General features: G+C 53.2%; 1 protein-coding gene across 1 annotated transcript in view; it reads left to right on the top strand.

The window, feature by feature from the left end:
* Positions 1 to 16517, top strand: part of SAMD11 (sterile alpha motif domain containing 11) — a 122873-nt gene that overhangs the window by 99662 nt on the left and 6694 nt on the right. The window contains exons 9-12 of the mRNA XM_086625581.1: positions 6680 to 6795; positions 7183 to 7261; positions 7501 to 8204; positions 15540 to 15664. Of these exons, the coding sequence (XP_086481707.1) occupies positions 6680 to 6795; positions 7183 to 7261; positions 7501 to 8204; positions 15540 to 15664 (1024 nt within the window). The remainder of the gene's footprint in view (positions 1 to 6679; positions 6796 to 7182; positions 7262 to 7500; positions 8205 to 15539; positions 15665 to 16517) is intronic.

Genomic DNA, 16517 nt, shown 5'->3' on the forward strand with positions numbered 1-16517 from the left:
GTTCTCCCTGTTGCTGTTAGCCTTGGTTTTTGTTCTTGACTGCCATGGTCTTTGTCAACAGGGTAAATCAAAGAAGGCTCAGTGCACCTTTTTTATGAAGATACAGAAATTTGGAAAGGTTCAGATAGGCACTGACAGAGGAGAAAGCGATGGAGAAAGCTGGCACATGAACATTGGCAAACTGTAGGTAGATTTACAGCATCTCCTTTCCCAGGAGCAGAAGTAATAACGCATGATGCAGGGAGATGTGAACTGTTTGGCATGGCATTAAAATTCCATTTCAGCTTCCTGTTGGGAGATCTGCAGAGATCAGGTCAGCTCCGAAGTGCAGCAGGTTTGTGGGTGAGAATAATTAACCACTCCAGACTTCAGCCATTGTGTCTGGCAAAGCAAAGGGGGAAAACCCATACTGGTGACCCAGTTTTATCTATCAGGGCAGTGCTGCTATTTTTGCAAAGACAGGAATGCAGAGACCTGTGCCTGCTAGTGGGAACTGTATATATAGTTTTCCAGTTTGCAGGTGCGAAGAGGTGGGTGATGAGACTGAGCTAGGGAACACTTGGGAAGATAGGGATGTTCAGACATTTGTCAATGAGTTAGCATCTGTCTTTGCTGGTCAGAAACAGGCTGGTAAGTTTAATGATACTAAGCACAAAGCAGATGGCTGCTGGCTGTGAAGGGGATGACATGCACGTGTGCACTCAGACACACCGAATATGCATTGTCTTAGACCAGGTTCCAAGGTCCTTTTAGCAGAGTAGAGGTCCCATCACCTCTTTGCTCCAGCTTCCTCATCTGTCAAAAAGAGTTAGTAAAACCGGTATGTCTTGCCAGAAGTAGAACCAAGCTGCAAGCTTGAGAATCCATTTGATTTTATGGTTTTGGTTTCCTAGATCCTTCTCTAGATTGATTCAGACTTATATTATGGAGTGCCAGGACCTGGCGGTTTGTTTGAAAAGATTGTTGAGTTCAGTGTTATAAAAAGACTTGGAAGAGGAAAGGGTACAACTAAAAGGTGTCATTGTAACTACTCCAGCCTGGAGTACTTCCCATCTCCAAACTGTGTCTCCTGCAAAAATGGCAGGTGGCTGTGCCCTGCGGAGATGCTGAGTTGCTTGGATCCTACTCCGTAGATCCTGTCTCTGAAATTTGTTGGCAGTGTACTTGGTTTTGCTGGGATCGTTTAGCCTGGGGTGTTTTTACCCAGCGTGCTCATCTCCTGGTACACTGCAGGACTCACTCCTGATTGTACTCTTGAACTGAGCAGACTGCTGCTCACAGAGTCTCAGACTAGGCTGGACAAGCTGCTTAACAGTGTGATCAGTTGTTGAAGCTTGTTGGCTAAATCATAGAATGGTTTGGGTTGGAAGGGACCTCAAAGATCATTTACTTCCAGCCCCCTTGCCATGGACAGGGAAACCCTCCACTACACCATGTTGCCCAAAGCCTCATCCAACCTGGCCCAACTTCCAGGGATGGGGCATCTACAACTTCTCTGGGCAACCTGTTTCAGTGCTTCACCATCCTCAGAGTGAAGAATTTTTTTCTTATATCCAATCTAAATCTCCCCTCTTTCAGTTTAAAGCCATTGCCCCTTGTCCTATCACTACACGCCCTTGTAAAAAGTCCCTCTCCAGCTTTCCTGTAGGCCCCCTTTAAGTACTGGAAGGCTGCTACGATGCATCGGTTCTGTGTTACGTGTTACGAGTTGCTAGGAGCTTGTTGGTGTGCGTGGGCTGTGTGTGGGAGAACCTGCCTCTCACAGGGTGGGGAGAAGGCAGGTTATAGTCAGAGAAGGAGCGAGTGTTGAGGTGGATACTTTGGTAATGGCGTTCAGCTGTCTCTGGTATTGTCCATAAGAAGCATAGGGACACAATTAATCTTCTAGGACCATGGGCAGTTATGGGGTGAAGGCAGGAGGAATGCCAAGGAGCATGGAATACTGCCTGCATGAGATGCCATCGGCGTCCTGGTCTGCTGGGGTCCTGGGAAGCCGAGCCCTTTGGCTAGAGTGTTCTGGGAGTGGGAGCCTCAGAGTCTCAAAGATGCACTCATTGCCCTTCCGTTGCAGAAAGCTGACAAACATTGTGCATCAGCCAGAGGCCTTTCTCTGTGCAAAGATGCGCCTGAAATACCCAGCAAGGATTTTGGATTGGGTTCTTTCCATCTGCTGTTGCTACCATTTCTTCTTTCACCACCTAATTCCTCCCCGCTGCATCACAGAGGCTTTCCTTTTCTCTCCTGGCTCCTTGAGCACGTTTTCCTGTCCTCTCTGGACATGTTCTCTCTCCTGCTCTTACCTACCCCAGCCTTGCATCCCCCTCTTGGCTATGAATGCTGTATCTCTCTCTGATTTTTGCACTCGGAAGATTTCTCACCAGATCCCAGCTGGCTGAATGTTATGCAGAGCAAAGGCCAAAGAGCTTGACCTGATTTAACTAATTTGATTTTAGCACCAGTTTGGATTTTGAGGGAGTGTTTTCCCCTGGCTGCATAAACCAAACCCTCTCTGCGTCCAGGCCTAGTTGCTGCCCTAGAAGGGCAGCGCCAGTGCATGTCTCCTTCTGCCTGGAAATCCCAAACTCCATTTTTAGAAAGCCCTTTCATTTTATTTATTTTCCTTTCCTGGCACAGACAGTGTCTGCGGATGGCGAACCAGCAAGGAGCTGTGTGCTGCTTGCCTATTACCTCAGGTTTAAAGTGTCTCTTCCTATCAAATGCAAAGCAGAAGAAAGCAGAGCTTTCATGCATTCTTTTTTTTCTCCCCTCTTCCATCCGTTCTAAATTTATTTCCATGCCTTGCCGGTTTCAATCTGCATTTCCTGACCCTCTCACATCTCCAGTCACAGCCTGCGCTCCAAGCCTTCCTTTTGAGCTTGGAGTGAGTCAGGGGGGAGCACTGCTCTGGGCTTGGGAGGATATGATGGGGTTAAAGTGAAAGGCTTGGTTTTAACAGTATAATGTGTAACCCCATAATGACTTTAAATATTGATTATTTGAAGGCCATTAGTGCTTATTGTTAAAGAAAAGTCGATACTTTTTAAGCCTTGTGAACCATTTGTCTCCTGTTAAAGGACATATCAAATTTAGCAGCATGCAGTGCAAATCCCCTAATACCCTGCTCACAAGCCTCCAGCTGGCATATTAGGGGGGGAAAAAAAAAGGAGGGAGGGTGGGGGAGGAATATGCAGTAACATAGAATTGCTCTCTGCAAGGTAAGGACAAGGCTTATCAGATGTAATTGCCAAGGGCTAAATTCACATTCTGGGTTACAGCAGCCCCGTACTCTGAGAGGTGGAAGAAGAGGAGGAAGGAAATGAATGGGGGGTTGAAGGCTGATATGTACCTGAGAAAGGACGCAAGGGTTTGTGTTTTGGTGCACATCTGTCTAAGAGCACAGTAGCTTTTGTTAAGATCTCTGAGGCTTTTTACTCCGGGATTGCCGGTTCATTTCCAAGCTTGCACGGAAGCAATTGGCTGTATCTGTACCAGGCAGCCCGGGAGGGCTTCTCAGCTCTGTGCCAGGACACGACCTGGTCGTACTCCCGCCCTCCTGTGCCAGGTTTCCACGCCAAGGATCAGGCAGATGGGCTGGAAGGGAGCAGTGGCAGACCCCAGCAGGTTCTGCGCCTGGACGACCAGGAGTCTGGGTTTGTGGGATGGCAAAAAGCATCTCTCCTTTGAGGTAACACAGGCGGTGTGAAGTGCAGCTCCTCGGGCTGTGCAGCGTGAGCTAGGGCTGAGTGTCAGTCTGCCTGCGGGGAGAAGAGCCCCTTCTCCCCCAAGCAGTTACCCGCACACCCGCTTTCTTTGTAAGTTATCTGCCGCTGGGGACTGGCGCTGAGCGTTAGCGGGGTGGCAGGAGAGGTGCAACGACCCCTTCTTCTTTAACCACATGCAGTCTTCCTTCTCTGACTTAGGCTACAGACTCCATGGGTGTACCAGTGCCAGTGGCGGGACCTTTGACTGGTCCTGTTTGTCTGGCCTCACCCAGCAGCTTTGCCCTATGCGTGCGTTTGGCGGAGAGCTCCAGCGTTGCCGAGAGAACAACTCCGGGGTCTCTGTGTGGTCTGCTGTGTCAGGCAGGCATGATGACAGCTTCTGTAAATGTGTCTCCCTGAATTTTCTAAACCTTTAGACTCATCCTCACGTGTGTTGTATGCGTAACATAGCAGCGACTGACCTCTCATGTTCAAAGTCATTCCTGATGTGTTTCTTACAGCCCCTTCCAGCTACCTCCAGCCCCTTCTGAGCCACCACGGGCTGCTGTGCTCAGTGCACAGTCCCACAGCAAAGACTTCATCCTGCCATCCCCCCTTTCACAGCTGGGCACTGCTCGCTGGCCCGTCCAAAGGAGTTGATCCCTGGCCCCGAAAGGCAGGGAAGCTGCACAGCTCTGATGAGAGGACAGAGGGAATGAACTGCAGGGTCTCGAGTAGATATGAATTCCTTAGGGATCAAAGTTAGGCCCTATAGTGCAACATGAAAACATGAAAATAGCCTCTGATTAACACTGGGCTGCCACCAAAGGGAGAACCTTTCATTTTCCAGTGCCCAGCCCTGATCCCCATCAAACAGTACACTTCCTGGGCATGGGTTGTCTCTTCTTGGCTAAAATCAAGCAGCTCTCTTTGTTTTTAGCATTTCCTTCCGAGCTCTCGGTGTGCAGCCTGCACCTGGGCCTTCCGTGCGTTGTCATCTCTCCTACAGCATCCCCTTTTCTGCGTTTGTAAAAGGCAGGGAGGGCACGGCCACGTCTTGCCTGGCCACGGAATGGTTAAAAGTGACTTGATTTCCTAAATTGCTTCTTATAAAACGAACAGCACGTCTGCCAGGCTCGTCTCTCCATGATTACAGCTAATTACGATCGAACGGACACCTCCTAGCCCCCGTCATGCCGCTTTAATTGTCCGTTATTCATCTGCAGGCTGTCCGGGGTGGCAAAGCACTTGGCAGCCCAGCGACCGAGGCCTCGGCTAATTGTGAGGCCTCGGGGATTAGGGCAGGTGATTACACACTTCATGGTGTAATTACATAAGCATCGCTTGGCTGCTGCCCCGGCTCGGAGCCGAAGGTCACGCGCTGCGTTACCTGAGATTAATTGGAGCTGCCACTGAAGTGCGAGGTGCTGGCGGAGCGGTTATACGATTAGCATTAACATTTCAACAGCGACGGATCGATCCGTGGCTCTCCTCCAGACACAGCGAGCTGTGCAATTAGTTTAGAGGAGAGCTAGGGGAGGAAGGAGGAGGAAAGGAGAGACGGAGGCAGCCAGGGGAAGGGGAGAAGGGGAGTAGAGACAGACGGGAAGGGGGGAGGCAGAGACAGGCAGATGGGCAAGGGGTAGGGAGAGGGAGGAATTTTGGAGGGGAGTCTCAGCCCGTTCTGTGCTGTGGATCAGTGCGTGGAAGTGTTTTGTAGTGGCTGCTGCACAGAATGAGGATAAAACTACGCCAGGAAGATCTAGGGAAAGGACGAGAATGCTTTCCTTGCCCACCTCATTCCCAAAGTGTCCTTGTCTGGCTTTTCACGGTGGCAATCCATCTCCAGCTGTGTGAGATGGGGCCATGGATGGCTGGGATTCTCACATTATCCCAAACTCATGTGTCATCCCCCCACCAAAGGGGAGAGCACAATTGTGCATACATCCCATGCACCTCTTGCTCCCTTTCTCTTGCCCTCCAGTCTCTCCCGAAGCCGATTTTATAGGGAGATATTGTAAAATGAAAATAAACGGCACAGCACTTGGCTTTGCCTCTAGATGCCCTGGTGAAGGTAATAATGTTGTAAGTGGCCATCAAAAGGAATTAAGAGACGTGCAGCCGGAAAGCAGAGATTTGCTTGCAGGCTCCCAGGGCAGATTTGACTAATGGAAGAGACCTTGGCTCTTATTCCCTTCCTGCTTTTTTTTCTTTTGCTCCACCCTCCCCACCCCTCATCCCCCTCCTGCAAGCACTACCTGCTTTGCTTCCAGGCATTGTCCTCTTCCCCACCCCTCAAACCTGCCTCTTCCAGCTTACTTGCCACCTTACATCGGCTCTACCCATTCTGGCCAGTATCACCCACCCCTTCTCCAGTAGTACTCCTTTGCACTGACCCCACGGCACTTCCTCTCCCCATCTCTCCTGTCTGTCTTTCTCTGCCTCACTCAGAGCTTTTCTCTCTGGAATTAAAGATCACCCCTTGTCCCAGCTAGGACAGTGATTTTTTACAAGGCATGCCAGTGATGCCTTCAACTCTCCCCAGATCTACTCTCCAGCTCCCAAAACACAGAATGCCTTTTCAGTTTTAAGGTAGTTGAGATAGAAACCCAAGCTTGCTAAGGGAACAGGCAGATGCAGCATCTTCAGCCTTGCCTTTGCTAGCCCTGGGCAGCCAAAAAGCCTTTGAAGAGCCCAGCCGAAAGGCCACAGATGCAAACATGTCAAGGGGGGAAGTATGTGGGACCTATGGAGTCCTGGCTGCTTTCTTTCCTTTCTGGTTCTGCTCTTTTCGTTTTTCCTTCCCTTTTAAAAAGTTTTGCATATGGGTGAACAGGCATCTTTTTATCTCAGAACAGCCTCTGGTACAGAATGCAGGTCACCTGCAGAAGGGATGTTCTTCCTGAGCCAGGACCCTCTGGGCACTGTGGATGGAACCTCCAGATTTTCAACATGAATTTGTTTTCTGATTTCTGCAGGGAGATATCCCACCCGCCGCCTCTGCTTTCACCCCAGAATGCGCCCCATATCGCCCTGGGGCCCCACTTGAGACCTCCTTTCCTCGGGGTGCCTTCGGCTCTGTGCCAGACACCAGGTGAGTGCACAAGAAATGCTTGCAGTCAGCCAGGGGAAGTGGGCAGAGTGAAGGTGCAGGCTCTGACAAACCATCCTTTAGCCAAACAGCCCAGACATGTTTTCTGTTTCCCCGTTACTGTTGTGCTTACTTCACCCTTGTTTTGCAGTGAAAGGGGTAGGTTGCCTTGGCCGCTCTCTCTTTTAATCCCCACCAGCCTCCCTGGTCCTGTGTTTCAGCAGCAGACTGCACTACCTTGGGAGCGAGGGAATAGATAGGCTCTAGAACAGAAAGGCAGCTCTCAGCTGCCCTTTCCTGCTCCATTAGCCCTCTGGGGAACTGGTCCTGAGTTAGCAAAGAGTCAATGCTGAGATTAATAACCCCTGTTATTGTTCTCCCTGTCCCCAGGTTACGGGTTCCTACAGCCGGCACAAGCAGAGATGTTTGCACGGCAGCAGGAGATGCTACGAAAGCAAAACCTGGCAAGGTAAAGAGTGCGGAGGGCTAGCCTGCCTGGGCCTGGGTTGGATTTTCCCTTCGCTTTCCTAGCAGCAGGCAGAGTACTGCAGGGTGCTGTGCTGGATGAGCTGTGCACAGGCGACAGAGTGGTGTCCAGGTCAGACCGATGGCAACAATGTGCAGGTGATGCTTTGATCCTGCAAGCTCTGGTTCTCTACTCACAGAGACCCCCTCCTCAACGCTCCCTCTCTGCTTCTCCCATTTTAGGTTGGAGATGTCGGCTGAGATCATCCGCCAGAAGGAGCTGGAGAACCTCCACAGGCAAAGGCTACTGGCTGGTGACCCGCTGAGCCTTCATCCCGGTCTGCCCCCGGACCACCCGGCCCTCCGCAACGTCCACGACATCCCCGAGGGCCACCCGCTGCGGGAGGAGCTCTCCCGGCGGAACGCCATGCTGGTGCTGCGGCACAATAACACCCCCCTGCTCTCCCTCAACCCCAGCGTGCCCAGCAGCGCCACGCCGCCCAAGGAGCAGCCCCGGCGCGGCAGCCGCAAATCCGCCCAGCACCGCGCCGAGCCGCAGGGGCTGAGCGAGGCCAAGGAGCTGGCGGAGCCCCGAGCGCGGGACGGGGCGCCGGACTGTAACGATGAGGAGATGAAGGACTCTGAGAGCGACGCGGACGTGAGCGACGAGAAGGCGGAGAGCCTGAAGGCGGAGAGCAGCAGCTCGGCCGCTGAGCTCAAGGAGTGCAAAGAGACGGGCAAAGTCTGCGAAGCGGCCAAGGAGTTGGGTGAAGGGGCTACCAGCCAGAATGCCCCCTGCAGCTCCTCGAGCGCCGAGTCCCCCAGCCACTTGCTCGGGCCAGGCATCAACAAAAACGAGGTTAAATACCTCCCGCCAGCCTCCATCCCACCGCCTCAGCCGCTGCCCTTCGGATTCCCTTACACGATGAGCCCGTACTTCCATGCCGGTGAGTGCGTGGGAGTCTGTTGTCCAGTTACTGGCTGGAGCAGCGACACGTTTTGCCGTGTGCTAAAAGTGGGGCTCTTCCCCCTTCCTGTTCCGCAGCGTGGCCGTAGTTCTTTTTGCTCTGCAGGGAACCAAGCACCTTCTTTTAATTAGTATAAAGGACTCTGTTTGCAGTGAAGCAAATCAAGGGTCATAAAGAAGGCCAGCAGGGACAAAGTGAGTCCCAAGCACGTGAGAAAGGAGATCCCAATAGGATGGACTAAGGGATCCTGAAATTCCTTGGGCTTTCTTTGGAAGCCATGTTTCAGGACAGATGCCAGTAAATTATAGGGGGCTTCAGAGAGAAGCACCAAAAATTATTAATGACTGCAGGGTGCTGCCCTACAAAGTAAAGGGCCAGAAGTATTGTGTCTGGAAGGGTGGCCTGAAAGGCTGTAAAGACTGTTGAGCTGCGCTCAACTGATTTCCAAGCAGTCGGGATTGGAGGGGCCAGGGTGGAGAGCAACACCCAGCTACAGCAGGACAAAGGAACGGGAAAAGAGCTTCCCAGGGTGACGTGGGTCTGCGCTGCGTGGGAAGGGGCCATGGGCTGGTAGTGAGGCTGAGGCTGTTCTGCCCGGAGAGGTGCAGATGGCACTGGGGACGTGCAGGGCTGGAGGGTGGCTGGCTGGTTCCCACCCGCTCCGTTCTCCCTCTGTGCGTTGCCATGGTTCGAGGAGGGAAATGAAGGATTAAGGCTGCAGCATTTTCCTCCCTGCTGAGAGTCGTATCTGGGATGTTTCCAGGGTAGCATGTGAGACAGTGCCTTTGGGATGGGGTGTCAAAGAGTTCCCCAGCAGTGACTCACACATCTTGGCCACCTCACGCCCTCGGAGGTGTCCAAGTTACCGCTGCTGTGCCCCTTTTCCAGGGCAGAGGTAGGTGGGCTCTTTCCCCTGCCTGTGGCATATTTCTCAGTGTCCCAGACACTGCTATAGCTGGCGTAGTGCCTGTTGGATGGCACAGGCAGGCAGAGAGGTCGTTGCCAGCTCTCTGGCAGCACAGTACCCAGGGCTGTGGAGATGGGCAGCAAAGGCAGGCATGGCAGGAGCCAGAAGAGAGCGGTGAGCCCAGGTGGTACCAAGCAGGGTTTCAGACCTGGGTAGCTGGTCTGTGCAGCGGGCTCCTGGTTGCAGAGCGGGGTGGCAGCCCCGCTAGCCTAGCCAAGAGCCAAAATCCGCCTCAGCTAATTACTTGGCTGAGCAATTAGCAGGAGGTAGGACCTCCTGCCACTTGGAGGAGGGAGAAGAGGGGGGGCACATGGCATGCGGGTCGCTGAGGCTGCCTCTTTTCTATGCAAAGAGCTGCCGCGGTTGTGAACGCGGCTGCCCATCGCTCATTAGAGCTGCCTTCCAGCCAGGAAGGAGGAAGCGATTTTTCTATGACAGGCAGGTGGCCAACATGATAAATATTCCTGCTGCCTTGGGCTGCTGAGGCTTCCTCGCAGGAGCCTTTTCCTCCCGGCCATTAAAAAGGGAAACGCACGGCTCCGTGGTGCTCATGGCTCGTGTGAGGCTCTGCGGGGAGGCCCGGGTTGTGGATGGGTTTCCTCCCTCCCCCAGCAATGCGTGAGTTACTGTAATGGGCCATTTATTATTATCACTTCGAATTTAGATCACGATCCTGTCTCGAGGCCTCGGCAAAGATCAGGGCCGTGTTTCACTGCCCAGTTTTCAGGCACTTCTGATTTGTGGAGCCTTTTCCAGAGCCGTAGGTCTTTTCCGGAGGGCTCTTTCGCTTTCATCCAGCTTCACGTGTTATCGTGGCTGTTCATATTGCCTGGCTGCAGGATGGCAGCACCGACTTTAGCCCCTGTTGTGGTGGGCACTGCTGTACAACTCCATAGCAGAATCTCTGACCTGAAACAGCCTTGGGAAGACAGGGCATCTTCTTTGATGCAGCACAGCAGGTCGACAGGGGAGCTGGGAGTTCCGCAACTGCAATATTGAGGGCTACATCGATCCAGATGCTGCAGGGTTCTGAGGTGTGCTGGAGTAACGTGTGTCAATGTGGGACGTGTTGCTTTGGCCCTCGGGGAACACAAACCACCTGAAGACAGATAAGACAGAACTGCACCCACCTCTGCCCTGGTGCCTGATAATTCCCGTAATGCCTTTTGGCACAAGGATGCCTGGATGGTTGCGATGTCGTGCTGTACACTGGAGGCTGGTATGATAAAGTGATGACCTAAACAAGGCAGGTGCCATGGCAGGCCGAAAGGAAGAGCCAGAGGGAGGAGAGGAGGGAAGGGGCTGGTTGAAAATGACCACTGAGTTTCAGGCAGCTCCTCTGGTTTTCCAGCAAGGGGACGCTCCTCCTTTGGAGGTAGGGAGCTGTTTTCCATCCCTACTGGGAAAAATATCGATGAGGCAGCCAGAGCTGGGTCGATTCCCTGAGCTGCCTTCTGGGGATCTGGCGGCTGCTCGATGACCTCATCTCGTCAAGGTTTCAGCAGCCTTGCTCCCCTCCTCCTCCTGCCACCTTCCTCCAGCCCCGTCCTTTGGAAAAGGTGAAGGATGGGGTGTGCAGGAGGCTAAAATCCTTCTATCGATCTGTAGTCTGGAGAGCAATTAACACAAGCCTTCCAGGGCCGCTCCATGACCCCAGCCCTCTCCGGCGTGCGGGAAGGAGGGGGTGCAGGCACAGGGAGAAATGGGAGAGGGGTTAGAGAGTGGTAGCAAAACTGATTAAACCCATAGGTGGGCTGACTTCCAAGTGGGTCTGCTTTGTGCACTGGTCTCCCAGCTGGCACCCGAATTGTCTCCTGTGATGCCAGGAGCAAAAACTCACCTGTCTCCATGCAGCAGAGACAGCCCCGTTGCAGCCTGGCTGCTGGATTTGCAGCAGGGCTTTCCCTTACTGGGATGGCCAGAAGGGTTGCTCTCCCTGACCCGATCAGCCTTTGCTTCTCTTCTTGAAGCAGCTGGATATCAGGAGGAAAATTATAAATGGGTTGCGGCATGGGTGGTGAGGGCTTTTACGTGGACACCTGTCTACAAGACATTGGCCTGGGACGATGGATTCTTTTCAGCCCCTACACGCTGGGCCCCATCTGGTGAAATGCTCTGTAATCCATTACCAGTCTCTCGGACCATCATTTATCACAGAGCAAGACAGAGGAGGCCTGGCAGGGAATAGATGCTGCCCTTTATGCATCCTCGCAGTCCAGCAGGATCCAGTGACATGTCATTATTATAATAGAAGGTGCGTCCCTTCTAGCCACTTGGCACCTATTTGTTATCATTCTCCAAACTGCCAGAGCAGTGGTGAGTGGGTGCAGCCATGCACAGAGATGGAGCAGACGGTGCAGTATCTTCCCGAGGAGGGATGAGAGGAAGGACAGGAGCCCTTCTGCTCTAGGACTTTAAAATTAGAAAGGGCCAGTGACTGGATGCAGCGTGCTGAGGGCTGATCCTGTGCTAGTTGCAAATCAGATGCACACTGGGCCAGAGGGACCACTGTCATCAGCTACTGTGTCCTCCTTCCTGGGGTTGTTCCTGCATCTGGTGACTTCAGACTGGTGACACAGCTGAGGTGGGAGCAAAAGGGCAGGGGGGGATGCCTGAACACTGGACCCCACACCCTGACTTCAGAGGTGCTGTGTACACGGAATGGTGACTGAGCCTTTGGAGCTGCTAGGGGCTGGACCCTTCTGCAGCCACCGTGAGATTTTGGGCTTTTCTGCAGGGAAGAGGGACGTTTTGCCACTAACTTCAGTGGAAATAGGTTTCCACCCTCTAGCTTTTAAATTCTGTGGCACAGGAATTGCTAATAAGCCAAAGTATTGGTATTTACGTTCCCCTTCCCAAGAATGTTTCCACCAGTCAGTCCCTGTTTCCCTGGTATAAATGGGAAGGGAAAACAAACTCTCTGAGATAAATATTTTGGCCGTATTGTATTTCTCTGCGTGTGGGTACATGAAAAATATTTCTTGTTCCCATACAACGGGCCTGTCTTGCCCTCACTCTTGGACACAGCAGGCTTACTGCGTACGCATCTGTGTCCGTCTTGACCTCTCTCCCTTCCTTTCTTCTGGGGGCACGAAGAGACAAAGGAAGGAAAACCACAGAGGAGAAAGGCTTCTGGAGGAGAAGCAGTTGCTAGCCCAGCTCTGCTGGCGATGTCAGTAACCCTGCAAATGATCCCGCGTTCCGTGTGCTTCCAGGATTGCAAGCACGTGGGCAGGAGAGGGACCGCAGGGAAGCCTTACACCTCTCCCCTCGTCCCTGCCAGCTGCGAATGCAGCATCTGGGCTGAATCTCTGCCCGAACTGGTGGGCACCTGGTGGGTGCGTGTGACCGGTGGGGACTGACCAGCCTCTCACTGTGCAGGCTGGGATTAAACCCTGAGGATGGGTCTGGCTGGCTGGTAACTGGAGAATTCATTCCCAAGCACTGTGTTGCCGCAATTCAATCCTTGGCTTGCTTTTGGAATAAGGAAGTACCTAATTTTAAAGCAGTTGGCTGTTACAGTCAGATCCCCTCAGAGACGCTTGCTCTGGCTGCAGATGGAGGTGTCTTGCCTGAGCATTGACTGTGCCTGGAATAATTGAGTTCAATTTCACTTCCTCTATTTACCAAGCTGCAGTCATTCTTCCAAATAGGAGAAAGAGAATTACCCCCCCCCACCCCGAGAAAGAAAAACCCTCCCCTGAAACGCCAAAAGGGAAAAAAAGCCCTCAGCCATTTGAGCGTTTCGTGAATTTTAACATAAGCAGCTGTGAGTTTGTCTCCTGGAAAATGGAATGCAATAGGAATGAGAATGAGGGCTCGCGTCCATCTGTCTGTCTGGTAGCTGGGGGGGGTGAGGGGAAGGAAAGTGCTCGCTGGTTCTTTGGCAACGGCCTCTGCCTGCGCCTCCCGCGCCGACAGGCACCTGGCTCCCAGGAAAGCCGGGTGTTTTCTCTGCAGCTGGTATCAGACACACAAAAGTATGTGAAGGTTTTTCTAGCTGGAAAAAGAAAGGGTGAGAAGAGAGCGAGGAGCTGCCTGGCCTTCGGCAGGGCACAGGGTGACGAGGTGGGGGACAACGAGCTCTCCGCGCTCGGCGCATCACGGCCGGGCAGAGCTGTGCCAGGGAGCTGCAAGCAGAGCGTCTGGCAAGGCTGGTGCTTGGCTGGAGGGCAGAGAGCCCTGTGCCTGCGAGAAGGAAAGATTGTGGTAGAGACTAAGGATGTGAAGGGGGTGTGAAAAGTCTGGTTGTTGCCAACAGCGAGCGCCCTGAGGGTCCTGGGCTGGTAAGCAGCCGTGCCAAGGCCACCTGCAAAGACGTGCCCGCGGCACAGGGAGTGAGGGACAGCCCTGTCCCTGCTCCAGAGGGACAGGTAGAGCTGGCAGGGGCAGCAGGTAGAGCTGGCAGGGGCAGCAGGCCTTGGAGGGCTCCTGTCTCTCCCCACGGCTCCAGCCAAGACGTCCTGGCGCTGGCGTTGGCACTCGTCTGTTTGCCCTGGACACGTCCCCGTTTGCTCGGGGCGCTGGGGAGCGGTGACCGGCCCTCTCGCCACGGCAGGCGGACGGTCCTGGTGCCATCGCTGCACGAGGAGGTGCACGTGGAGCACCCGGCACTGTGCCAGGGTGTGCGGGCTGCAGACGGGGCGTTGCTGTCTCCTTCCCCAGGCGGCGGGAGGCAAGTGGTGCTGCGGCTGCGGGAACGGTGCGGAGGGTGAGGCTGGGAAGGGAAGCGGGAAGGTGGGAGCGGAAATGTAGCGGAAATGATTACACAGCGTCTGACTGCTGCTTGTGCAGACTGCCGTTGTTTTAAAAGCATCTTATTGGCATGATAACTTCCTCTGTAAATCCTGTCCTTTTCCTGTTGCCTCGAACTGTGCTGGTGGCTTTGCCAGCCAGCTAGTGGAGACTCGGCGTGTGGCTTTGCTGTTTGCTTTTTCTGCGCCTCTTTTTGTGCCTCTGACCTGGTGCGTTTCCCCAGGGAACCTCATTCTCTGGGCCTGTGCTCCCCACCATGATTTTGTTGCATCCCACTTTATCTTGTCACTGCTGGCAGAAGTGCTACCCCACCTGCTGTGCTCCAAGGGGTACGTCCATGGTGCTGATGAGATGCCTCAGGGAGAAACCTTAAGCCTAAGAACAGATAATTTTGTCATGATAGACTCCTGGGAGAAATATGTTTTCTGGTAATTTGTTGCTTCATGCCCTGAAGCATAACAGTTTAAACCACTCATAAACTCTTTCTCTACCCACTATAATCATGGATGTTTACATCCCTATAAATGTCCTCTTGGTCTGAATGACATCATGCAGCAGTGAGTTCCACAGGTTAAGCTCCCACCAGCCTCCCCCAGTGGCGTTTTCTGGAACTAGGTTTCTTCATTACTTGTTCCTGCGTTTTTCCTTTTACGTGCTACAGTAGACAGGATTTACCTGGCTGGCGTTCCTCTTGCCATTTCTTGTTCCCTGTGCCTCTCCTCCAGCTCCTCTCTCGGCTCCAGTCTTGTTTTCTCCCCTCGTGCACGTCCCGTGCTGTCAGGCACTGGCGACGCGGGGCGGCAGGGGGGCTTTCTTCCACCCTTTTGGAGCCCATCACCTTCGTCTGTGCTGACAGGGCTGGGACCTGAACCGCCGTAGCGTTTCGGAGAATTGACACATCGGCTTGAACTGAGCTGTGCTGTCTTCTGAGTGTCGCGGGGGCTGCCAGGGGTCATGCCGTCACCCGTCAGATGCGTGGCCAGGAGAGATGTCCAGCTCCCGTGGCGGACTGGAGGGCAGTGTGTTCTGGGGCAGTGGCTGCGTTGGGGCAGACCGATCCGATGGATGTTTCGGGCTGGGGCGGATTGGAAATGAACACTTGGAAAGAGCGAGATGTTCTCCAGTGATTCACGCTCCGGCAGGGCGGTGGGCCACCAGGGAGAGGTGCCGGCGCCTGTTATCATGCGGAGCACGTAGCCAGGAGAAGGGCTGGGGGAAAGGAACCCACAGGGCAGTCAGAGTTTTCCGCTTTGCGGTGCGTGTGGAGAAGCACTCCTTGAGGGTTTTTTCTTTTCTCTCCCCTCCCCCCATTTTTTCCCTGCAGCTGAAGAACATTAAACACATGAAATGCATTAGCTAGGATTTTTCCTCTCCCCTGCCCCCCTTTCTAAGCTGGGGACCTCCAGGAGGAAGAGGCCTATGAATTGACCCTGCCTAGTGCTTTAATTGACAGGTCATTAAAGATGAATGTGTGGCTAGAGAAAAATATTCAGATTGCAGGCTAGTTGTTGTCCATGTGGGATTTTAATGATTTATGTTTCTTTCTCCTCCCCTCCTTCCTACCCGCCCCCCCCAAACTCCAAACAATCCAGGCACCATGGGAGGTCTGTTTCTGGATGGTGAAGAAAGTCCTGCGCTGGAAGACATCAGCAAATGGACAGTGGAGGATGTCTGCAGCTTTGTGTCCAACTTGTCTGGCTGCACCGAGTACACTCAGGTAAATCTCTGAACAGCTCAAGAACATCACGGGAGGAAGGTCCTCCCTCAAGCCCCTCTTCTCTCCCTCCCATCTGTGCCTGTTTTACATGCACTGTCCGTTCTAGGAGAAGGTGTCTCTCAGAGCCCTGCAGGTCTTGAAGCTTTTTATTTTTTTTTTCTAGTGGGTTGCTAAATAGCTACTTGCTGCCAGCGAAGACCCCGAGAAGGTGTGCGATGGGCCTTGCAGATGGATAGCAATAAGGAGATGTCCAGTTGGGAGAGGATGAGAATAGAGGCAAGGTTAGCAGTGAGCAGCAGGTTGATCATGGTTAGTGGCTCTTGGTGTCACCTCTCACTGTCCAGCTCATGCTTTTTAAAACTGCCCTGTGCTCTATCGCAGAGCTGAACATGGGCTGCAAGAGACCCTGCCGGCACAAGTGTCCAAGTACCCTCCGTGCTTACCCCGTAGAGTGACTGTGATTTTTAAGGTCGTTATAGCAGAGTTGAAACATCAGTCAGTATTGGGGGCTTCATAAAGCCTGCTCAGTGTGAGGTTGTGAGGTGCAACACAAAAACCAACCCTGTGTTTTTGGTTTCCACATCTGCTAGAGTCCATTATAAATGCCCCATTGAGAGAACGCACCAACTGCGAAGGCACAGATTCCTGAGCTGTCTGGGACAGCCTTGTAAGGAGGATACAGTGTGCCTAGAAGGGAGGGACTGAAAGTAGCAAAGATAGAGAGGCAAAGGGCCAAAGTGCAGGACAATCCAGCCTTTCAGCAGAGACACATCCTAGGCTGAGAACAGGTCTTGAAAGAGAGGAAGGAGAGCAGGAGCTGAGCTTTCTGGACATGCTGTTTCGAGAGGGGAGC

The sequence above is a fragment of the Tauraco erythrolophus genome, chromosome 23 (genome assembly GCF_009769465.1).
Source record: "Tauraco erythrolophus isolate bTauEry1 chromosome 23, bTauEry1.pri, whole genome shotgun sequence".
Taxonomy (NCBI): Eukaryota; Metazoa; Chordata; class Aves; order Musophagiformes; family Musophagidae; genus Tauraco; species Tauraco erythrolophus.